General features: G+C 40.6%; 1 protein-coding gene across 3 annotated transcripts; it reads right to left on the minus strand.

Annotated features, from left to right (window-relative positions):
* Positions 1–2808: 2808 nt before the first annotated feature.
* Positions 2809–25640, minus strand: LOC109894451 (protein phosphatase 1A). Of its 3 annotated transcripts, none has more exons than XM_020487949.2 (6): positions 25297–25640; positions 23449–24294; positions 23128–23245; positions 22879–22990; positions 22511–22568; positions 2809–3426 (listed from the first exon to the last, which is right to left on the minus strand). In XM_020487949.2, exons 2-6 carry the CDS (start codon positions 24277–24279, stop codon positions 3397–3399), a joined length of 1149 nt encoding a protein of 382 aa, XP_020343538.1. In that variant the 5' UTR covers positions 24280–24294; positions 25297–25640; the 3' UTR covers positions 2809–3396. The 3 variants fall into 3 exon arrangements, with proteins under 3 accessions (XP_020343538.1, XP_020343539.1, XP_020343540.1); XM_020487950.2 differs by lacking the exon at positions 2809–3426 and adding an exon at positions 8923–17870; XM_020487951.2 differs by lacking the exon at positions 2809–3426 and adding an exon at positions 8925–21583.
* Positions 25641–25751: the final 111 nt, after the last annotated feature.

A 25751-nucleotide genomic window follows, 5' to 3' on the forward strand; every position in this document is an offset into this window, starting at 1 on the left:
TTGAAATGTTAACCTTGATGAGCTGGCTTTGAACTTTCAACCAAGTTTGACATTCCTCATTCAGTGAACAGAATTTAAACATAACACTTTACTCAACCACAAAGACTGATGATTCATTTTTCAGTATCTTTTGTTAATGGGTAATATGTATGTCCTTGACAATGTGTTCAGGCCTCCTCACTGCTCTAACTCACCCATGTCAACCTTCTCTACAATCATGTTCACTTGTTTAGGTTAGAATTCAATATATAGGATTTCTGCCTCCTCCCATCTTTCTCTCTCACACACTATCTCTTAACTCTGCCAGGCTGCCCAAGCATTCCTAAAGTGGAGAGTGGAGGAGTCCCCATTGGGAAGCTGAATGTCCATTTTAAAAGACCTTTGTTCTCTTGTCACTGTGGCTTTTTAACCCACATCCTCATGTAGAAAAAATATATTTCCTCCCACACCTGGCTCTGAAATGGGTTCTCTCTGTAAACACTGTAGGCCTGTGTGTGTGTCATAATGACGGGACCTCAGTCAGACAGGCAGTTTAACCAATTACCTTACAAAACTGTACGGGTGGTTGTATGTATTGAAAGAGGGGCTCATGCATTTATCTTACTTGAAGCGGTTCTATACTGAGAACACTACAGGGGATGTAGCAAAATAACTGCCTCATACTCAACAACTGCCTGTTATGATGAATGCAAACGGAAGTAACCTTCCAACCTCCAATTCTCATAATCACACTTAGGCTAATGGTAGTTGTCACCTAATCACGGTTTGTGTGTATGATATGTAATTAAACTAGGAAACGCAGAACACTACACTGGCCACAGACCTGGTAATTATAAAGCACAAATAGGAGAATAGTGAAAAAGTGTTGGGTTGATATTCCTAATGGATTCCTATCCATGATTTCTTAGCCACTTCATCATATTTCTACATACAGTATACAAACTGCATATACAGTATACAGTTGAAGTCGGAAGTTTACATACACCTTAGCCAAATATATTTAAACTCAGTTTCACAATTCCTGACATTTAATCCTAGTAAAAATTGTCTGAGGTCAGTTAGGATCACTACTTTATTTAAAGAATGTGAAATGTCAGAATAATAGTAGAGAGAATTATTTATTTCAGCTTTTATTTCTTTCATCACATTCCCAGTGGGTCAAAAGTTTACATACACTCAATGAGATTTTGGTAGCATTGCCTTAGAATTGTTTAACTTCTGTCAAACATTTCAGGTAGCCTCCCACAAACTTCCCACAATAAGTTGGGTGAATTGAGGACCATTCCTCCAGACAGAGCTGGTGTAACTGAGTCAGGGTTGTAGTAGGCCTCCTTCCTCGCACACGCCTTTTTAGTTTTGCCCACAAATTTTCTATAGGATTGAGGTCAGGGCTTTGTGATGGCCACTCCAATACCTTGACTTTGTTGTCCTTAAGCCATTTTGCCACAACTTTGGAAGTATGCTTTGGAACATTGTCCATTTGGAAGACACATTTGTGACCAAGCTTTAACTTCCTGACTGATGTCTTGAGATGTTGCTCCAATATATCCACAATTTTCCTACCTCATGATGCCATCTATTTTGTGAAGTGCACCAGTTCCTCCTGCAGCAAAGCACCCCCACAACATGATGCTGCCACCCCCGTGCTTCACGGTTGGGATGGTGTTCTTCGGCTTGCAAGCCTCCCACTTTTTCCTCCAAACATAATGATGGTCATTGTGGACAAACAGTTCCATTTTTATTTCATCAGACCAGAGGACATTTCTCCAAAAAGTACAATCTTTGTCCCCATGTGCAGTTGCAAACCGTAATCTGGCTTTTTTTATGGCAGTTTTGGAGCAGTGACTTCTTCCTTGCTGAGCGGCCTTTCAGGTTATGTCGATATAGGACTCATTTTACTGTGGATATAAATACTTTTGTACCAGTTTCCTCCAGTATCTTCACAAGGTCCTTTGCTGTTGTTCTGGGATTGATTTGCACTTTTCGCACCAAAGTACGTTCATCTCTAGGAGACAGAACGCATCTCCTTCCTGAGCGTTATGATGCCTGTGTGGTCCCATGGTGTTTATACTTGTGTACTATTGTTTGTACAGATGAACGTGGTACCTTCAGGCAATTGGAAATTGCTCCCAAGGATGAACCAGACTTGCGGAGGTCTACAATTGTTTTTCTGAGGTCTTGGCTGATTTGTTTTGATTTTCCCATGATGTCAAGCAGAGGCACTGAGTTCAAGGTAGCCTTGAAATACATCCACAGGTACACCTCCAATTGACTCAAATGATGTCAATTAGCCTATCAGAAGCTTCTAAAGCCATGACATCATTTTCTGGAATTATACAAGTTGTTTAAAGGCACAGTCAACTTATTGTATGTAAACTTCTGACCCACTGGAATTGTGATACAGTGAAATAATCTGTTTGTAAACAATTGTTGGAAAAATGACTTGTGTCATGCACAAAGTAGATGTCCTAACAGACTTCCCAAAACGATAGTTTGTTAACAAGAAATTTGTAGAGTGGTTGAAAAACAAGTTTTAATGACTCCAACCTAAGTGTATGTAAACTTCCAACTTCAACTGTACATACTGCTTGTAATAACCAAATCAGAGGTTCAATATAGTGTACCGGTCTTTGTGTCTTTGTCTAGCCTACACAATGAGGATGCTTGACCCCTCAGTGTCAGTGAAAGGGTGAAAAGTGCCCCCCCCCCCCCCAGATACTTACCCACTACAAATACCAATTAGCCTATGTTAGCATGGGTATCACAACGACCAACCACACACCTAGAAACCAACCAACCACACAAGAAGAGATTTCGAGAAAGAGCGTCATCTGCTCACGAGTCTTTATTCATGTCGCTCTTGACAAGGTGTTGGGCACTAAACATCAAACAGAGAATCACTGAGCGTGTTATGTGTGTGGTTCCAAGGCTGAGGAAGCCCTCTTCCTAATCTCTTTCTACATTGATGTGCTTTACCCAAACAAAATGAAATATACTTTCAAAGCACTCTTGTCAAAATACAATACATCATAAAGAGAGAACCATTTAGACTAGTAAGTGCTAGCCCATAGACTGTGTGGTCATAGGAAGATATTTCACATCTTTGAGGTACCGGTTTATCTCTCAGATCCGCACCTTGGGCTGGAATGATGTTATGTGATCGATTCAGACAGGTGAGGTGTGTGGAAAAAGATTCAGTTTTGCCAAAGAGGGTGCCGATAATCACTGAGATTCTCAGACTATTCTCAGCCTCTTTGGGAGGAAGGGGGCCGGTGTATTCAAATTCATAAAATATGTGTGAGAAAATAATAGTTCAAACACTTCAAGATCTGACAATAGACAACAGCAAACACTCAGGGGGAAAGGTGGGTGGAGACCATCGGTTTAGTTCCTGTTTTAGCTGAAACCCCGGAAGAAGAGGATGTCCTGGGGAGGAAAAGGGGAGGATGTAGGTGAAGGATGGAGAAATAGAGTAACTAACAGCATGCAGGGACATGGATACCAAACATTACTGACTACATGCTAACAAGAGATGCAAAAACCTCAGAACTGTCTGTATGCAGAGGGAAAGAAAAGTGAGTCACTACCTTCTCAGAGGTACAAAGGAAAAAACTGACTTCCGCATTGCATTCCGAGAAAGAAAACAACCACTGACTGAAGGCCAGAGGCAGAGGCAATTAAAAAATTCAAAGAGAGGGAGATAAACACTTCCACCTCACTACAGCACAGTCCACAAAGCAGAAAGCACAAGCTGACAGACAGATAGACAGACAGACACGGACCATGCTTAGTTAGAACAGGTGCTTCGGTAGTCAGCTACAGAGAAAAAGCAGACAGCCATGTATTCATCAACACATTTAAATAAGAACAAATAGTATACTTGATCTTGGGGAGAGAAAGGAATGAACAGATCAGCAGGTAGAGCTTGAAATTATGCTGAACACGCAAGGTCAGTTTCCAGTCGAAGGGAAGCAGAATGTGATAGCATATTATTAAAGTTGTACTAAGCAGATGGTTGAACGGTGCAATATACATCAAGTAAAAGTCAAAATAATACATTTAATACAATAGGCAAGCATGAAGTTGGAATTAAGGACCAGGCTTTGTACAAGGCAGAAAACAGCTGTGAACTTTGAATGAACACAGGAGAGGTGACAAGAAGATGGTTTCCATGCCCCATCACATAATGAATCTCTGACGCAACTCGACTGTCATGCTATATCAAAACAAGGGGGATCCTAACAATGGATTTATTTCCCTGCAGTGATATTTGTAGGAGGAAGGGAGGGAGGGCGGCTGGGGGTCACATATCAAAGTTTCAAGCTGACATAAATCAATCAGTCCCATAACTGGACAAAAACAACAGTAGTGACCTGTGGGCCATATCTGACATTAATCCTAAACCTTCCAGTCAGTGTGGAGGAATGACAGGACACGATTTGGTGGGAGAGAGAGAGAGAGAATGCTGATACAGGGCCTAACGAGGAAAGGTGCTGATGCTAATGAGTGCATCCGTGAGCCCTTAATGAGGCCGTCTCGTTTGGTGTCCTAATTCACAGTGATCCGCGTCTCAGGGGTGCAGGATAATGAGCTGGGCTGGGATTCCCAGGGCAGGGGGTTGTGTAACCCACCTCAAAAGGGGGACATAAACTCCCACAATGCATGTGTGTGTGTGTGAGAGAGAGTGTGATAGAAAAAGGGGGAGGGAGAGAGAGTGTGAGTATGTGAGAGAGATACAGTGTGTCTGTGAGAGGGGGAAAGGGCGAGAGGAGGAGGGGAAAGAACAGCTAGATGTCATCCCTGCCTGATACGCTTGTTTGTACCCATCATTGAATTGCTGTGACCAAGAAAGAAAAGCTTGGCTCTCTGTTACAAACTGACCTCAGGCAACAAGTACACTCAAGAATAGGAAACGGTGAGGTAGACAGAGCAAGAGCAAGAGAGAGCAAGATGAGAGAGACAGGGTTAGAAGCAAACAAGAGCAAAAGGATATGACAAGCCATGCAAGTCCTCAAAAAGTTTGAATGTTGATTCACCACAATATTTCCATTAAGTGTTGTTGGCTTTGAACTTGCATTTCTAGGAGCTACTGTATGGCCCAGTTCAGTCATTATCAATGAGCTAAGGCTCATGAACACTCTATATACCATCCAGGAGAAATGCCTATCCTCTAAAGGGATGGCATTCAGTTTCAGGTCTTTTTCACTGGGCTACCAAGAGAAAGCTAACTAACAACTACAGGAATCAGTGACCTCAGTTTATAAAACCCAAATGCAGAGTATGCATTGAGCCCCGCCGCCCCCGCCCGCCTCTTTCTGCTGTGTCTGCATTAGTAAGGCTCAAATGGGTTTCTGCCATGAGAAACAGAGCATGACATGCACTAAACAACGCCAGGCCAGCTCCATTTGATGATGGCCGCCGCTGATGCGGACGCTTTTTGATGTGGAGAAATATCAGGGCAGCGTAAATCAGCATGAGACGCAGCTGGCTGAAGACCTAATGAGTCAGCCACATTACACACATCTCAAAATGCAAATAGCAAATAACTACAGGAAATGTAACATTGATAAATTCACCCAATGGTGAGTTATGGTCTCATCTGGAATTTAAGCAAAAGCTAAAATATGGGAATAAGTACTTGACATGGTTTTTGAGAACTGTGTCATCAAATAATTCAGACACCACTCTGAAAACCCTGATCAATAACTTTAGTGGAATGTCTGCTCACTGCCCACTACTGTTTTGTCAGTGAGAATGTGTTTCCACACAACTCTAATTGACACAGTTAATAACACTGCCACCCTCTGGCTGGCTGGCTTCATGCAGATCTACCAGTAACTGTGACTTTGCTCATTCCTCCAATCACATTCACAGATCTGAATAGGAAGAGGAGATGTAGGGAAAGGAGGAGGGGGCTGAAGGAAAATACCTTTATCCAATTTTATTTCCAGAAACGGAGATGCACATAGGTCGACTGTCTATAAACAGATAACTACAGTGCCATTTACAGATGATTGTTAAAGAAACAGACAAATAGCGTCACAAAAAAATCATTGGAATAAACTATTCATTGATTTACAGTATTATGTTACTTTGAATCGGATAAACTTACTCTATTCTTCTGAAAACAAACCAGACTATATAAGAGTGCACACTTTACATTTAAATGCTGATACTACTCTCTGTTATTATCTATGCATAGTCACTTTAATAACTCTACATACATGTACATATTACCTCAATTACCTCGACTAACCCGTGCCCCTGCACACCGACTCTGTATCCACTGTATTTTGCCGCGCTACTGTTATTTGACTGCTGCTCTTCAATTATGTTACTTTAATTTCTTATTTTTGAGGTATTTTTCTAAACACTGCATTGTTGGTTAAGGGCTTGTAAGTAAGCATTTCACTGTTGTATTCGGCACATGTGACAAATAACATTTGAGTTGACTAAATCAGGGATAAAAGATCATTGCTCTGCTCCCTGTCCCCCAACCAGACCATTCAGGGGATCATAACAATCCAAATTATACCTGATCTATCAACGGCTTGGCACTGAGCACCGTTTGACCTTTTAACACGGCTCATGACATTATGTTGACATTTCAAGTAATCCCTCCCACGGTTCCTAATCTCAGTCGCTGTAGATGGCCCTGGACCATCCCCTGAGCTGCAACTACACCATGGATGCAGACAGGCAGACAGAGACAAGCAATATCCATGGCAGGGCTAATGATTCCACGCAAAGCTAGAGCCCACATGTGCAACCACACTAAGGTGATGGGACAAATGCAGACATACATGCAGGCATGGGAATCAGTGTTCATGTGTATTATCAGTGTATAATATGAAATGTGTTCGTTGTGTGTAAAAGAGAGGGATATTGCTCCCAACCTTCTCAACCTAATTTGATTCCCAAATGATTCACACCTCTAGACTTTTTCCACGTTGTTGTGTTGAAGCCTGAATTTAAAATGGATTAAATTGAGAAATGTCTTGAGTCAATAAGTATTCGACCCCTTTGTTATGGTCAGTCTAAAAAAAGTTCAGGAGTAAAAATGTGCTTAAGTCACATAATAAGTTGCATGGACTCACTCTGTGTGCAATAATAGTGTTTAACATGATTTTTGAATGACTGCCTCATATCTGTACCCCACACATACTTACACATACACATATACATACATCTGTAAGGTCCCTCAGTCAAGGAGTGAATTGCAAACACAGTCAACCACAAAGACCAGGGAGATTTTCAAATGCCTAGCAAAGTGTCTATTGGTAGATGGGTAAAAAAAAAAAAAAAAGAAGAAAAAAAAAAAGATTGACTATCCCTTTGAGCATGGTGCCATTATTAATTACACTTTGGATGGTGTATCAATACACCCAGTCAAGACAAAGATACAGGCATCCTTCCTAACTCAGTTGGCGGAGAGGAAGAAAACCGCTCAGGGATTTTAACATGAGGCCAATGGTGACTTTAAAACAGTTACAGATTTTAATGGGTGTGATAGGAGAAAACTGTTGATGGATCAACAACATTGTAGTTACTCCCCAATACTAACCTAAATGACAGAGGGAAAATAAGAACGCCTGTATAGAATAAAATTAACCAGACTTACAATTTTTTTTCTGAGGTCTTGGCTGATTTGTTTTGATTTTCCCATGATGTCAAGCAGAGGCACTGAGTTTGAAGGTAGGCCTTGAAATACATCCACAGGTACACCTCCAATTGACTCAAATAATGTCAATTAGCCTATCAGAAGCTTCTAAAGCCATGACATAATTTTCCAAGCTGTTTAAAAAGGCACAGTCAACTTAGTGTATGTAAACTTCTGACCCACTGGAATTGTGATACAGTGAATTATAAGTGAAATAATCGGTCTGTAAACAATTGTTGGAAAAATTACTTGTGTCATGCACAAAGTAGATGTCCTAACCGACTTGCCAAAACTATAGTTTGTTAACAAGAAATTTGTGGAGTGGTTGAAAAATGAGTTTTAATGACTCCAACCTAAGTGTATGTAAACTTCTGACTTCAACTGTACATGTGAATGTGTAGCACTCAATAAAAACATAAATAAACCCTACAAGTCATCACCAGTCAACTGTACTACACAATACTACAACATTCCCCACCTCAGGGTAAAACACCCCACAAAGCTCAGTGCTACAATTACACCCATTTGGCATTGATTCCACTCCTCTGTTGTCCATGCATGGCTGGATAATGTTATACTGCTGCATACAGCAGCACAGTCCAAAAGAGGATTCACTGCTAAAAAGGTCAGATCTGTTGGCTAGGATCAATTACAGTTACAATGTATCTTTTAGAACAGCCATACTCAACAGGCGGACAGCAGGCCGGATCCAGACACAGAAGTGGGTCAATACGGACTGCGGGTCGACTTAAATACACATTTATTTTCAAATTCGGTTGGGTTTCAACTTCTGGTATATGAACACATGCACATAAGACATGGAAAATGTGTGGAATTGCAAAATGTTTCTTTAGCGCCCTGACATAATGTGAAGAATTATAGGAAATACAATTTAAAACAGCATATTTCTCTCTCTGCCAACAAGAGGGGTGTGGACAGTTTGGGGGTTGAATTGGTTGCGAGGTAGGGGTTTCTTATAAATAACATTAATCCGGGGACCTTTGCCACCTAGGAAGTGTGTGTGACCAGACCTTCTCAAATAGTATTTAAGTACCCCAGTTTTAGAGATAACCAGGGGGGATGCCCTTTTTGTATCCGCAAAACATGAATCAGTACTTAGTTTGTGTTGGTGGGTCTTTCAGTATACTGTGTTAATGAAAACACCGGTCTTTTATGAAGGAATCTGACATGGAGTTAAATGTTATATAATTATTTATATGTGACAATGAATTGAACAGATCAAGACAGGAAATGAGAAGAGCTATGCAAGGTAACAACCCATTTATTTAGTGATACATTCTGCAAACTATACATTTTATTTCAAACTTCAAAAGGCAAAAAAAAATGAAAGAAATAAGGACGGAAAGGCGGCGAGGAAATTCAGGGAAAGAAGAGAAAAAAATTCACAAGCAAGGAATGCAATTTGTTCAATCGACTCAACACAAGTAGCACAATTTAGTTCAGGGAACAAAGCTTTTTAACATTTTATTTTCGGTCTTTCCTTTGGAGATGGGACATAATACAAAATATACAGTTATTGAACTTTGCAAAGTCAATCACAGAGGCCTCTGAGAAGCAGTTGAATTAACATAGACAATACTACAGCAGTCTAAAGCCATTCTTGAATGTATTCATAAATATAGCAGACATGAATGTATGTATGCACATTTCTAATGCTTACAAGGTTACCCAATTGGTATACACTTGCATTTGCTTAAAGTATTACATCATCTGCAGGAGTGAGCAATTAAATAAGCTTTCAAGATTCAACAAGGTAACGTGAAGAAAAATAAATGTATACAAACCAGAAACGGTTGAAAATGTGTACCATGTAACTACCAACATAGTATGCCACTTTGAAGAGAAGCGCCCTAACATGGAAACACTTGATTTGATTTATTTCTCAGTTACAAGAAAGTCATGTCTACATCTCTCCTTGAAGTGTTCCAATAAACAAGTACTTAAGTGATAGGGTTAGATTGGGTAAGGCAAATCGGTGAGCTTATTAGTGAGCTGAAAAGGTCAGCAACATGGGGTTCAGGTCCCCTGTTTAGGGGGACACAACCCACCACTAAGGGTCACACAGTAACGTCACAACTGAGGTACATCAATATGGACAATATGGGAGCGAGCATTCAAATCTATTTTACTCCAGCCAGATATACCTCTGAACCTAACAGAACTAGTTCCAGCGGAGCAAAGGGACAACCTGTAGAGAGCTTTATCGTTTTTTCTAGAACAATAATTTGTGAAAAAGCTGATAAGACTATCAGTGCATATTTAACAATTGTCATTAATTACACCAAATACCTCTCACACATCTTACATTTCTAGAACCCTGAACATTGTTACAATTCTAGATCTCTGAACTAGTTGAATATCACAAAAGCTAAACAAGTTGGTGAAATTACACAAAGCAAGGGTTTGAGGCCATTATTTTTCGTATAAGGTCAATGATTTTACTAGTTAATAAAATAAAACTAGCATTTGCAGTGGATACATTATAGATAAACATTTCAAATTTGCACATTTCAGTCAAATACATTTACAATGGGTCTGCCCATCTCGATGACAACTCAGTCTGACATTCCACAGATTCTGACAGTCAGAACTGCCAAGTGTATGATGGCTGTTTTCAAAGCAAAACTACAGAGGGGGTGGGGTCTAAAACAACAACCAATACAAATAGGTTTTCTATGAATTTATGAGGTACTGTAGTTATGGTAAATAAGAAAAATAATACATTGGATGCTTAGTAAGTGCTACGCTTTTGAACAATTAGGTCAGTCTTGTATGGTACCAGATGGGTCAATTTTTGATCAAAAGTCAAATATTGAAGAAAAAAAAACACCCTAATTGAGCATTCTTTTAGAGCCATATCCTATTTCAATGGGAGGCAAAGATTTACAAAGGTTCAAGCATGGTGAATGGATCTAAGATCAGGATATGGCCTCTGAATTTTGCAAAAAGTACCTTCAGAAAAGTATTCATACCCCTTGACGTAGTCCACATTTTGTTGTGTTACAGCCTGAATTCAAAATGGATTGAATACATGTTTTTTCTTTGCCTGCCTGCCTGCCTGCCAGCCAGCCAGCCACACACTTTGAGATTTTAGCACATTTATTGAAAACGAAATACAGAAATCTAATTTACATAAGTATTCACACCCTTTTGCTAAGACACTCCAAATTGAGCTCCGGAGCATCCAATTTCCTTTGATCGTCCTTGAGATGTGGACTCAAAGTTGTAGTGACCTGTGGCCAATTCAATTGTTTGGACATTATTTTGAAAGACATACACCTATCTATATAAAAGGTCCCACAGTTGACAGTGCATATCAGAGCAGAAACTATGAAACTATGAAGTCTAAGGAACTGTCTGTAGATCGCTGAGACAGAATTGTGGTAAGGAATACCCTGGGGGAGGGTATAACATTTCCTGAAAGTTCCAAGAGCACAGTGGTCTCGAACTTAAAAAATAAATAAAAAATTGGAACTACCCAGACTCTGCCTGGAGCTGGCCGTCTGACCAAACTGAGCAAGAAGGACATTAAAATCAGGGAGGTGACTAAGAACCCAATAACCACTGACAGAAATACAGAACTCCTTGGGTGAGATGGGAGAACCTGCCAGAAGGACAACGGTCTCTACAGCACTTCACCAATCTGGGCTTTATGGGAGAGTGGCCAGATGGAAGCCACTCTTGAGAAAAAGGCATATGACAGCACACCTGGAGCTTGCAAAAAGGCACATGAAAGACTGAAAGCATAAGGCAAAAGATTGTGGTCTGATGAGACAAAAAATTTAATTATTTGGCCTGAATGCAAAGCGCTATGTCTGAAGAAAACCAGGCACAGCTCATCTAACACCATCCCTACCATCAGCGGCAGGGACTGGGAGACTGGTAAGGATAGAGGGAACAATGAATAGAGCCAAATACAGGCAAATCCTTGATGAGAACCTGCTTCAGAGTGCAAATGACCTTAGACTGAGGCAAATATTTACCTTCCAACAGGACAATGACCTCAAGCAAAAAGCCAAAGCAACGCTGGAATGGCTTCAGAACAAGAATGTGCAAGTCCTTGAGTGTCCCAGCCAAAGCCCAGACTTGAATCTGTGGAAAGACTTGAAGATATCTGTTCACCACCACTCCCTATCCAACTTAAGAGCTTGAGAAAATATGCAAGGAAGAATGGGGGGGTTGGGGGAAAAATAAATCACAAAATCCAGATGTGTAAAGCTGATATAGACATACCCAAGACCACTCAAAGCTGCAATCGCCACCAAAGGTGCTTCTAAAAAGTATTGACCATTGGGTGTGAATACTTAGGTAAATTATATCTGGATTTCATTTTCAATAAATTATTAAAAAAATAAATTAAATTTGTCATTATAGGGTGGTGAGTAGTAGATGGGTGAGGGATTTTTAAAATATTTTTTACATTTTATATTCAGGCTGTAACAACAATGTGGAATAAGTCAAAGTGTATGGATACTTTGAAGGCACTGTACATACGTTCCTTATGAGGCTCACATAATTACATGACATGTTCATGTAAGGCCCCATCTCTAACACCTTAGTCACTATGCAAGTCTTACAGTATATATGCAAGTAATCCGCATTCAAACTGGTGTGTCGACAACAGAACACTAACATACTATCCAAAACTCTTTAAAAACAAAAGCGCCGCAGCACAAAATCAGTGTCAAGCTGTACAGATGACTGAAAAATATGCAGCTAACCTAAAGATAAAAGTAATGCATTTCTGAAATAAAATATATTTATTTCCAGTCTAGCCTTATAAAAACATTGACAGTAAACAAGTAACCTGCAAGTTTAAAACAGGTTAAGACAGATTTTCCTTTGACTTCATTTAGGTACTTGAAAATTATATACATACTGCAGTATTTCTGGAGAAAATACTTGAGTATAAGGACAATGAACGTTTGCAATCCTCAGGGGAAGATCCAAAGTTACAGCGGACGGCTCTGTGCTAAAATTTGGTTCCCTTTTTTTTTTTTTTACGATTACCAATCTAACCACATTTCTTTCTCATTTAAAAAAAAAGTGACTTGGGTACCGGATTCATTCAGTCACTTAATGTTTTTTCTAAGATCGCAAATGCTGTGTAATAATTATGAAGCATTGTTTGACTGAAGTATACAATTGAACAATAAGTGTTTGTGTGATTGACATTTCAGCAGTTTAAGGGTACATCAACTGTTCGTATATCAAGTTCACAACAAAAAAGAACCTGGGTCCAAGTCCCTCATTCATGGACAAACATATTTAAGCGTTAATCTGAGACATACTTTAAATGGTTTACTTTCTAAACAACTGCAGGTACGCATAAAACACAGTAACAAAAGGGTGGCATATCAAACCATCTCTAAACTGTGTGTGTGTGTGTGTGTGTGTGTAATATAATATATTTTATATACACACATACACACTACCGTTCAAATGTTTGGGGTCACTTCGAAATGTCCTTGTTTTTGAAAGATTTTAATTTTTTTTTGTAATTAAAATAACATCAAATTGATCAGAAATACGTAGACATTGTTAATGTTGTAAATGACTATTGTAGCTGGAAACGGCAGATGTTTAATGGAATATCTACATTGCCTTAGAGGCCCATTATCAACAACCATCGCTCCTGTGTTCCAATGGCATGTTGTGTTAGCTAATCCAAGTTTATCATTTTTAAAGGCTAATTTATCATTAGAAAACCCTTTTGTAATTATGTTAGCACAGCTGAAAACTGTTATTCTGATTAACGACGCAATACAACTGGCCTTCTCTAGACTAGTTGAGTATCTGGAGCATCAGCATCATCATGAGTGGGAGGCCCCGGTGCACAACTGAGTCTCAACGTCAACAGTGAAGAGGCGACTTCAGGATGCTGGCCTTCTTGGCAGAGTTCCTCTGTCCAGTGTCTGTATTCTTTTGCCCATATTAATCTTTTTTTCTTATTGGCCAGTCTGAGATATGGCTTTTTCTTTGCAACTCGGCCAAGAAGAACAGCATCCCGGAGTCGCCTCTTCACTGTTGATGTTGAGACTGGTGTTTTGTGGGTACTATTTATTGAAGCTGCCTGTTGAGGAATTATGAGGCGTCTGTTTCTCAAACTAGACACTAATGTACTTGTCCTCTTGCTCAGTTGTGCACCGGGCCTCCCACTCCTCTTTCTATTCTGGTTAGAGCCAGTGAAGGGAGTAGTACACAGCATTGTACGAGATCTTCTTGCATGGAATAGCCATCACTTCTCAGAACAATAATAGACTGACGAGTTTCGAAAGAAGGTGCTTTGTTTCTGGCCATTTTGTGCCTGTAATCGAAACCACAAATGCTGATGCTCCAGATACTCAACTAGCCTAAAGGAGGCCATATTTATTGCTTCTTAAAATCAGGAGAACAGTTTTCAGCTGTGCTAACATAATTGCAAAAGGGTTCTAATGATCAATTAGCTTTTTAAAATGATAAACTTGGATTAGCTAACACAACGTGCCATTGGAACACAGGAGCGATGGTTGCTGATAATGGACCTCTGTACGCCTATGTAGATATTCAATTAAAAATCAGCCGTCTCCAGCTACAATAGTGATTTACAACATTAAGTGTCCACACTGTATTTCTGATCAATTTGATGTTATTTTAAAAATGGACAACAAAAAAAAGAAGCTTTTCTTTCAAAAACAAGGACATTTCGAAGTGACCCCAAAATGTTGAACAATATATAGGGGTCAAATTCAGGAGACAACTTGGTAGTTTGTTGCCTGAAGTTAGCCTACATCATTAGATTGTCAGTTGGTTAAAGAGAGAGAGAATTTCAAATTCAGTATGTTGCCCTGTGTGTCAGACAAACAGGATAGTATCCCAACCCTGAGCAGAGCCCACGGGAATTAGAAGGGCACCTTAACCTACAGTGCTCCATTCTAATTGATTAAACATCCACAAACAAAACAAGAGCATCTTGCTCACCACTTATCTAACCTAATAAACTGTGGACAGTTTTAGGTACACCCCTCCGTTTACAAAAATGGATCGCTCCTACAGTGAGTCACGTGGCCATGGCTTGCTATATAAAGCAGGCAGACAGGCATCGAAGCCTTCAATTACGGTTTGATTGAACGTAAGAATGGGCAAAACGAGTGTCCAAAGCGACTTTTGAGCGTGGTATGATGGTCAGTGCCAGGCGCGCCGGATCCAGTATCTCAGAAACGACCGCCCTCCTGGGCTTTTCACGCATGACAGTGTCTTGGGTTTACAGAGAATGATGCGACAAACAAAAAAACATCCAATCAGTGGCAGTCCTGTGGGTGAAAACAGCTCGTTGATGAGCGAGGTCAAATGAGAATGGCAAGAATCGTGCAAGCTACCAGGCGGGCCACAAACAGACCAATAACCATCCGGGAACTCACAGCTCGTCGATCCATGTCACAGATGGGCTATTGTAGCAAATGACAACACCGGGTTCCACCCCATCAGCTAAAAACAAGAAGCGTCTCCAATGGGCATGCGATCACCAACACTGGACAATTGAGGAGTGAAAAAACATTGCCTGGAACATGACAGTGAGTTCAGCTTACTTGAGTGGCCTGCGTAGTCCCCAGACCTCAACTCAATAGAGTATGTTTGGGATAAAATGGAACGGGCTGTTCGCAGAATGAATGTACCACCGTCCAATCTGCAGCAACTGCACGATGCCATCGCGTCAGCATGAACCAACATCCCTGTGGAATGTTTCCGACACCATGTAGAATGCCCCGAATAATTCAGGCTGTTCTGGAGGCAAAGCGGGATCCGACCCGGTTCTAGATGGATGTACCTAATAAACTGGCCACTGACTGTATATACATACAACAATGAATTTTAAACAATGGAAGAAAACACATTTAAATAAAACCATCTCACCACGAAATACATACTATACACTTTTTTCTTAAAAGGGAAAAATTAACTGCAAATCAATCATACACTTTAGCAGCATACCGTGCCCTAGCTCCTGGTGCAGTGGCTGAGGTCTCTACAGTAAGAGCACCCCAAACCACACAGTAAATACAAGGAGCTCTAGGAGAGCTCAATGCATTTAGTAGATTTGTTCTTGGTTGTATAGTTGAATATAGCAACATTTAAAGCAGCAATCAGCAGTTGAAACTATAACACCCCTGTTTCTGTAAAAAGCTACGGGTTGAAGCTGGAGAAATGTAACCAATCAAATTCATTGAGCTATGCATGCAAAGACTGACCATCCATGATATCAAAATGATAGTTTTATCCATATTTTTAGGCTAGTGTTTGTTCACATTTACTTGGTTTACAAGAATTTGAGTAAAACAAGCGTATATCAGCAGTTGACCTAACTAAGCTCTAGGCATTTATAAGTTATATTCTTCAAGAAACAAATGTGAACATACCATTAATTTACAAGTCCAAAAATGCATGTAACAACTGGATTGCTTCTTTAGAAAAAAACACCACTTGGAAATTGGAAACAGATGATTGAATGTTCACTTAGACTGGTGGTGGTAACTAGGGTTTCTAACAATCAGCACTTAAACACTTGTAAAAATCAGATAAATGTTGTGATTTGAACTCCTCTCTGAAACTTAGAAAACGTCACTTGGCATGGGCTGTCATAAAGCTGACCTATGCTATCATAGACCACGTGGCACCTGTCATGGTGGGCATCTGTCACATATTATGCTTATTCCAGTGGAGGCTGCAGATGGGACGGCTCATGCCTGGAACAAATGGAATGGCATCAAACACGTTTGATACTTTTCCACTCCAGCCAGTACCACGAGCCCATCCTCCCCAATTAAGGTGCCACCAACCTCATGTGGTTTATTCAAAGTAAATATTCTAACACTCATGACACATGAAAACATGTCAACTAGTCAAGGTTCAAAATAAAAAATATATACATTTTTTTAAATCACTGTGTCATTAGACAGGTTAACTGTGTCACAGAGTTCACTGACAATTACAAAGTGGTTGTGGTAGATGTCATTTTGAAGTTCAAATAGCAATTTGTCAACTTAACACTTTATTTGACAGTGGAAGGATTATCTGAGTGAGGGGTAGTGAGAGATTGTATTGTGCTGATATGAAGGACTGATGAGGTGCAGAAGAGGTATGTAGGAGTAATGGTGCCTAAATCTCCAGCCCATGTGGTTCTGACATCAGCACCACCATAGCAAACATTAGCTAGTAGCTACAGTGCTGCAGATAGAGACCTACCTCTACACATACACACAAGCACCCAGGCACGCTTGCCAGTATATACACACACACACACACACACACACACATACACGGAATCCAACACAGCAAGTGTTAAAAGGTGTCAGGTGGGATAATCTTCACTTGCATCTTGGAGCTGCTTTGTTGTGTTTACAGGAGAGCAACAAGATCCTTTCTCTCCAAAAGACAGGAACACAATGAAGGACTGTGTAACACTTTACCATAGTTACTACAGCGTATAAAGAAAAAGGTATATGAAAAATAATTAAAATTGAACATGTAAATATTAGGATTTATATGGTTAGATTTAGAGAGCTTACTGTGCTGTGAACCTATACAATTTACCCGTTTCTTTAATGAGCAACGACTTAAACTAAAAAAGAACAAGAGCAGGAGGATAATATCACCTGGAGGACAAACAGTAATATTCACTGAATAGACATTTGTTGGAACTCCAGAAGAGCAGGAAAAAGGCAGATAGTGCATAAAAGGTTCTCTTTCTCACTTCTTTCATTGTTTTACTTGAACTCAAGCTGCATTAAATACAGGCTGTTTGTACACGACAATTGCACTTCACAAAAACAGAAATATACAAAACACAAGGAAATGTGAATCAAACTAATTACAGCAAAAAAATAAATTGTTTCAGCTGATTTTTTAAAAGAACCTAATGGACTCGCTAGTTATGAGTAAGGTTGGGGGGGGGGGGTAAAAGGTGAGACAAAATGGAGGGAATCCTGAACTTCAGAGCGGACTGGTGCTGCACTATCCAGGGTGTAGAGGTGTGTTTGCATCTCCTCGTCCTCCCATCATATTCCCTTCTTAAAAATGTAACGCTCAAAGTGGTGGGGAGACAGACTGCTGAACGGAGCTGCTGTGGGTCTTGAGAGGGTTGCGGGTTGTAAACTCTGTGCTGTTTGTGGTGGGGGTTGTGTTACCACATGTCGTCTGTGGACGCTGAGTCCTTGAAGGAGGGAAGGAAGGAAAAACCCTTCAGACTCTGGGTCTACATCCAAAGGGTCTCGATTTCAACTCCTGGAGACGTGCAAGAGGGCTGATCTTTCCACCCAAGAGGTTAATTTAGTCCTACACTAGTTACGAACTTGGACAGGAATAAATGTAAAAAGTCCAAGACATTGTTCAAGAAAGAGTACGGATAAGTGAGCAGAGCTTTCCGGCAATTGAGATTGAGATCCCTGGTATTAACAGCAATATCTTGAAGTCTTCACTTTAACCAATTACATTTTTTCCAGTTCTGGACTGTAAAATAAGGGGATTTTATTTGTCATATGCCATTTGATAGTGACACTGTTACAAGGTCATTTTAGGCTGATCAAACAAACCCAAATGATGCTATTCCTAATCCAGAAACAGTTTAGGAACAGCATTTTATTACTGGTTTGTTTGAATAGCACCCTTATATTTTCTGTGATAAAAATTCCTGTTTCCTGCCTAGAAAGCCATGTCAGAATAAAGAAGCACAACATTTTATTCACATAACCATGAGAATGTTTGTATATGAATGGTTGTTATGAATGATTGCTTCAATGAATATATTGCTTGTTAAACTATTTGTAAGATGCTCCCATTTGAAGAATCTTGAATATTATCCCCATTGATGGAACTTTAGGGAGCAAGTACACAAGATTGATATCAAATAATTGCAGCCTAAATAATGGTCTAAGATTGCTCTGCCAGCTGTCACTGCTACTACAATGCTGCCCGCATAGATCAGAAAGCATATTTGGCCTTCAAACACTGGGAGGGCCATACTCGAAACATTAGAAACAGTTTAAATGAAAAATGTTTCTCCGTCTCAAAATCCGCATCAGCCAATTACAATTGTTGACGAGGTTGCACGTGATAGCTAACAAGTAGTGTTCTTTTCCCCCATCAGATTGCATAGGGTTAAGTATGCCAGGTTAACACAACCAGCCGGACGTGATTATTTCCTGTAACAAATTCTGTATCAACCAATTACAAACATTGACGTCACTTTTTCTTGAGAGCGTCCTAAAAGTTAAGTCCCCCATTTAGGGGACTGAGCGATTCTAGACCGGTTCCGACTAACATTTTTGTTTAGAGAGCGCTCGGTCAATGGTGCAACATTGATTGCTGTGCACTACGTAACAGCTCTGGTTGTCCTGCTTCACATGCCGTTCTACACTCTCATCTGAGATGCTGTATATAAAATATGATACCTAATTTACACAAGGGGTGACATCACATTTTCTGGCTTATCCAGACAAAGGATCGAACTCCCGTCTGAAATTTGCAGCTCCGCTTAAAAATAACGCATATGAAATGGGAGACTAGCGATTGCAGCAAACGCAGTCTAATCTCGCTGTGCTGTCAGATGGTTGGATGCAAAAATTATTCCGTAGAATTGAAACAAGATTAAATCACCCGTGTTTACAGCTCAAGTTGTACAAGTCATCAGACATTTGAATGGCTTCTGCACGTCGCTCAGAAGACACTAGGCAGAAAATGCTGTCAATAATTTGAAATGGTACCAATTTTGTATTGTCACCGAGTACGATAATATTTATTTTATAGTTAAAAAGTGAAATAATAATTTGATATGTAATATACATAACAAGCCCTATTCCCCCACTTTTGTTGAATAGGAGATGGGGGAAAAAAAGATTTTTTTCATATGTTCATTACACTTGAGCTTACAGTACATTTGGAAAGTAATCAGATCCCTTGACTTTTCAAACATATTTTACTTTACAGCCTTATTCTAAAATGGATTAAATGACCCCCCCACACACACACACACACACACACCTCATAGTTACAAAGCAAAAACTGGTTTAGAAATGTTTGTTAATTTATAAACAAAATATTACATTTACATAAATATTCAGACCCTTTCCTCAATACTTTGTTGAAGCACCTTTGACAGCAATTACAGCCTTGAGTTCTCTTGGGTATGATGCTATATGCTTGTCACACCTGTATTTTGGGAGTTTCTCCCATTCTTCTCTGCAGATCCTCTCAGCTCTGTCGGGTTGGATGGGGAGCGTCGCTGCACAGCTATTTTCAGGTCTTTCCAGAGATGTTTGATCGGGTTCAAGTCCGGGCTCTGGCTGGTCCACTCAAGGACATTCAGAGACTTGTCCCGAGGCCACTCCAACGTAGTCTTGGCTGTGTGCTTAGGGTCAGTGTCCTCGGGGAAGGTGAACCTTCAACCCAGTCTGAAGTCCTGAGCGTCTGGAGCAGGTTTTAATCAAGGATCTCTGTACTTTGTTCCGTTCATCTTTCCCTTGATCCTGACTCGTCTCCCAGTCCCTTCAGCTGAAAAACCTCCCCACAGCATGATGCTGACACCACCATGCTTCACCTTAGGGATGGTGACAGGTTTCCTCCAGATGTGATGCTTGGCATTCAGGCCAAAGAGTTCATTCTTGGTTTCATCAGACCAGGGAATCTTGTTTCTCATGGTCTGAGTCCTTTAGATGCCTTTTGGGAGTGGCTTCCGCCTGGCCACTCTGCCATAAAGGCCTGATTGGTGGAGTGCTGCAGAGATGGGAGAACATTCCAGAAGGACAACCTCTGACAGAGTGACCTCCCTGATCAAGGCCCTTCTCCCCCGATTACTCAGTTTGGCCGGACAACCAGCTCTAGGAAGAGTCTTGGTGGTTTCAAACTTCTTCCATTTAAGAAGTATGTAGGCCACTCTGTTCTTGGGGACCTTCAATGCTGCAGAACATTTTTGGTACCCTTCCCCAGATCTGTGACTTAACACAATCCTGTCTCGCGCTCCTTCGACCTCATGGCTTGGTTTTTGCTCTGACATGCACTGTCAACTGTGGGATCTTATATAGACAGGTGTGTGTTTTCCAAATCATGTCCAATCAATTGAATTTACCACAGGTGGACTCCAATCAAGTAGTAGCAACATCAAGGATGATAAATGGAAACAGGATGCACCTGAGCTCAATTTCAAGTCTCATAGCAAAGGGTCTGAATAATCCTGTAAATAAGGTGTTTGTAATTTTTGTTTAAATAAATTAGCTAAAAAATGTAAAATCATGTTTTCACTGTCATTATGTATTTAATCCATTTTAGAATAAGGCTAACTAAACAAAATGTGGAAAAAATCAAGGGGTCTGAATACTTTACGAATATACCTAAGCAAATATTTTGTATTTGACAGAAACGTGAGATAATAATATTTGGTTGTCAGTATAAGCATCACTAGGTATCGTTTATGACCCTCATGATAAATAATTACTTTTGGGTATGTCTATTTAGGTGGAAATCTACAATTTGACATTACATTTAACAGGTGAACAGAAGTCACATGGCACAATCTTCTAATCAAAGTTACTAAAACATGCACAAAAGTTAAATTGGACATATAGCTCACAGTATTGTGAGACAGCTTTTTTTTTGGGGGGGGGGGGGGGGGTCGTGTTAAGTTCAAATCCCAGGTGAGATTGTTTTTTCCTTTGGGAAATGTATCATTACGTTTATTATGCTAGTGTGTTGTGAAGGGTGTAGCCAAAACCTTGTAAATTAAGATTACACATATATTTAACAAGGAGCTTATTGGAGTCCCTCTTGCAGACTGAGACTACTGCTATACAGGGGTGTAGAGCTGCCGGAGCCACACTTTGCCACTTCTTAGAATCATCTGTTGTGGATGGCTCCCGACACTGCGTCTCAAAGCTGTCATCAAGGCAAAAAAGGTGGCTACTTTGAAGAATCTCAAATATAAAATATGGTTTGATTTGTTTAACACTTTTTTGGTTAATATATGATTCCATATGTATTATTTCATAGTTTTGATGTGTTCATAGTAAAAATCAAGGAAAACAAAGGAATGTATAGGCGTGTCCAAACTTTTGACTGGTACTGTATTTTAAGAAATGCCATTGATTAGTGATAAAGTTTAAGATCTGATAGGTTGATGTGGAATTTGTTGCAGGAAATATTCACTGCAGCTGGTGAGATTAGCATTGGGCTAACCTGTGCCAGGTTATCTGACGGGACCAGCAACAATTTAGCGTTCTATCTTGACAAGTAAATTGACGATTTGAATTGGTCCTGTTTACACAGGCAGCCCAATCATTGGCAAGACTAGATCTGATTGGTCAAAAGACCAATTAGTGGAAAAAGATCAGAATTGTGCTGCCTGTGTAAACACAGCCTAGAGATGTGTTAACTGTTCTGTGATATTGGCTGCAGTGTTAATTCAGGAGTGAACTAAACTATACACATCATGAAACAGCTGTTAACTGTGGGAAGAACTAAATGAGTTCTGTGATGTTATGGTAACGAGTAAAGTGGATTACAGAGCAAATCAAAAGTGAATTACAAACAAGGATGATACTCAAAAGATGAGTGCTACAATAAACTAAAACATACAGAAATCCATATATTGCCCCCCCTTGATTAATCTTTAAAAACAGATATGGTTATTGATATGTTGAATGTTACAAATTGGGTTGATGAAAGTTAGAAAACGAACACAAAAATATTAATGTAATTGTATTTTGCCCTTGAAACACAAACAGATCTGCACAAACATGTATCTACATACATTCAAATGAACAAGCTTTTGTGAGTGGATAGCAGTCGCCAGGAGATACTTACTGTGTCGTCACTTCGGTATGGGTTGAGTTTGTTGTACACCGCTTCAACAACGTTTCGCCTAGGACACATAAAAGTTAACATGCAGGTTTAGCTTAGCAAGCAATAAAAATACCAATGTATATAAGCCCAATAAAAACAAATCAGTTTATACAGAAAAGCTAAATGCTGAGCATACAAGGCTGGAATTGAAGGGCAAAAATCAATTAGCCCAACTAACAGCCCAAACTTCCACGCTAGTCCAAACTATCAAAACCACTTTAGTGAAAAGTCATTAAACCTTACCCTGCAAAGCATGGTACTATTTCCCTAGTACTTAATCGACCTCAGACTTTGAGTTGGCTGAGGTCCAGTTAAAAGAGATCACTCACTTGCTGGCCAGTTCACCCCCAGGAGGGAGGTTAGGGATGCTCTCTGATGCTAACGTCCGCATCACGTGGACCAAGTCTGGAACCCCTTCGTTTCCCTGCTTCTTTATGATCTCTGTGGGAATAGCAGAACAACATTCTCTGTGAGTAGAAACAATATCACACTGAGTGAAGTGAGCTTCAACCACATCAAATTCATGACAATGTTCTTACACTATCTAGGTTTCTATATGGCATATTTAGATGCTGCACCTTCTACTCTGCTCTCCAGGTACTTATCCAGCTCTGCTTCCCTTTTCACGGCATCTGCAGTCACCTTTGGAGCCCCTGGGAGGCAGATCAGCACAACGCTCATATTGTCCCGACTCCCCTGTTCAAAGGGAGAAAGCGAGAGCAATACAGACAGACTTAAAAAGGAAAATAATTTACATTTGCTTTAGCATTAGCATTTTCAAGTAATCCAAAAGGCATCTATGACGCCTACTCATGTGACAAAATGCTGTGGTAACATCCAGGTACATGCAAATGCTTAGCTGTTACTGACTCAGTGAACAATAAATTAACAGGTCTCACCTTGTACAAGCAAGTGTCAACAATTTCATTGCAGACTCTCTCAAGGTCATTGGTCACCTCTAGCCTGGACCTGACAAAGTCACACAGTTCCTCATTGGCCATGACATCCCAGATGCCATCGCAGGCTAGGACAATAAACTCATCTTCTACCTCAGACCTTTCAATGGCATACACCTCAGGCTCTGGTGAAACCAGCTGCTCAGTGGGGCCCTTGCCATGCACACACTTGTAGTCGAAGTCTCCCAGGGCCCGGGACACAGCCAGAGAGCCGTTCACTCTCTGGATCATGACAGAGCCTCCGGCGTTTTGAATCCTCTCCTTCTCCAGTGGGTTGCTGGGCTTGTGGTCCTGTGTGAAGAAGTGCACAGCTCCTCCACGGCTCAGAAGACCCCGGGAGTCTCCACAGTTGATGAAATAGATGTGGCCTGGGGAAATCATGACCCCCACCGCAGTTGAGCCACTGCGGTCCACACCGTGCTTCTTCTCTGAGATGTTCCGCATGTGCTCGTCAATCTGCAGGAAACCTGTGCGGATGCCGATCTTCACACTCTCTACGTTGGGCTCCAGACCACTCTGGAAGTCTGGGTTGCTGGTGATGTGCTCCAGCAGGTGCTCACAGCAGTATTTGGCCACCTGGGAGCCAGCATGCCCATCATAGACAGCAAAGAAGGACCAAGGGTCGAGCCCATGAGGCAGGCCAATGACTGCCGTGTGCGCATCCTCCATCTCCACCCTCCAGCCCTGCATGCTGCTCAGGCCATAGGTCAGACTGTTCCCCTCACCATGAGCATTGTGCTTCTCCATCTTTGGCTTGTCCAAAAACGCCCCCATTGTAGCTCTTAAACCCTTCAAAGCAGGAATAAAACAATAATATAATATAATATGTTGTTATTCTGCTAAACTCGGCTACATGTTTACTAATTAAACCCCCAAAATATTTGCCAAATATAATTAGTTAAGATATGGATGATTTCGAAGCAGATGACACAGATACAATCCTTTTATGGCAAAAATATTAGATAGCACCTTGGGCTGCACTCATACGTTGCACCCTCTAGTCTAAAAATAGGTGAGTACTGTAGACATTTTAAACACTAGCTAACGTTAGTTAGAAACATCTACCAATGAATTACTAACGTTAGCTGCTAGCTAAATAACCTATTTTGTAGGTGTTGGCCATTGATTGTGTGATGTCAACAATAAAAGTCAGTTGGGTAGTTAACGTTAACTACCCAAATTGCAAAACAAGATCCTCCCGCTTGCTATTTTCCGCTTTCCTTACGCCCAAGCCAGCTAGGTCCCAAGCCAACGTTCGCTAACTACGTGTTATTGTTTTGTAGCTAGCTAGAATACAGTGTAGTTGGCTATTTTGTTTAGCGTTTTAGTGATGTTAGCCATCAATGAAGTAACTTAGTTAGTAGGTAATCTTACCTAACGAATGGTAGTTACGTCAAATAGCCTCCTATCCCAACTAGCTAGTTACTGTAGACATCGTTCAACTAAATCAATGACAGAGCCAGGGTTACTTAAATTGAAATAAGTCACATTTTTGATGATCACAAAATTACGAACAACAATGTTTTCAACAACGTTAACTAGCTGGCTAGCTACGGTAGCTAGCTAGTTAGCTTAAATCCTACGGTCGCAATAATATGAAAACCAAAATAAACAAACAGCTGCGTCGTTGTGGGCCTTGGCCCCATAGCTTTGGCAGGCCTTAGTTACACTGCCCCACGGCCTATCCTCGTCGCGAAACACCCGCTGTGTATAGCTAATCCGTAATGCTAACAGACTAGCCTGGTAGACAATCAGAGAGATTTCTCACAGGCACAAAGCACCGTGACTTACCAAAATCCGCAAGACCTGTTTTGAAGTTGTAAAGACAGCAACAGAGCAGAGGTGCTGTGACCGAAACACGGACGAGATGGAGGGAGTTTGCGGGTAACGTTAGCTAGCGAGCAATCACCTCACAGTGCATCAATTTGTGAAAGTGCGGAACTCCCTGTTCTGACTAAACCAGGGATGCATTACTTTAACATTTGTCGACGTAAAGTATAGTTAAAATGTCCCTCCTTTGAATTTTTAGGCCGGAGCTGTTATGGCCAAATGAGTGTCAAGCCCCAGCCTATTCACTTGAATTTGACACAGCCTGCAAACACTAGCTAAACCAAACAGTGGACTCAAAAAATACCCGGATGTTGCAGGTTGCGTGCTTGAAAGCATTACATCATCCCTATGAGGCAGTTGGTAATCAACACAAAAGCCCATACATTGATTCAACCATATATATCCTATTACATTAC

This window comes from Oncorhynchus kisutch, linkage group LG7 (genome assembly GCF_002021735.2).
Source record: "Oncorhynchus kisutch isolate 150728-3 linkage group LG7, Okis_V2, whole genome shotgun sequence".
Classification (NCBI taxonomy): Eukaryota; Metazoa; Chordata; class Actinopteri; order Salmoniformes; family Salmonidae; genus Oncorhynchus; species Oncorhynchus kisutch.

Excerpts from the sequence above, each read along its gene's own strand:
- LOC109894451 (XM_020487949.2), bottom strand. The coding sequence starts at position 24,279 with ATGGGGGCGTTTTTGGACAAGCCAAAGATGGAGAAGCACAATGCTCAT. Across the intron at positions 22,991-23,127 it reads CCTGGAGAGCAGAGTAGAAG|AGATCATAAAGAAGCAGGGA; the intron begins GTGCAGCATCTA and ends CTATTCCCACAG. Across the intron at positions 22,569-22,878 it reads GGGGGTGAACTGGCCAGCAA|GCGAAACGTTGTTGAAGCGG; the intron begins GTGAGTGATCTC and ends TATGTGTCCTAG.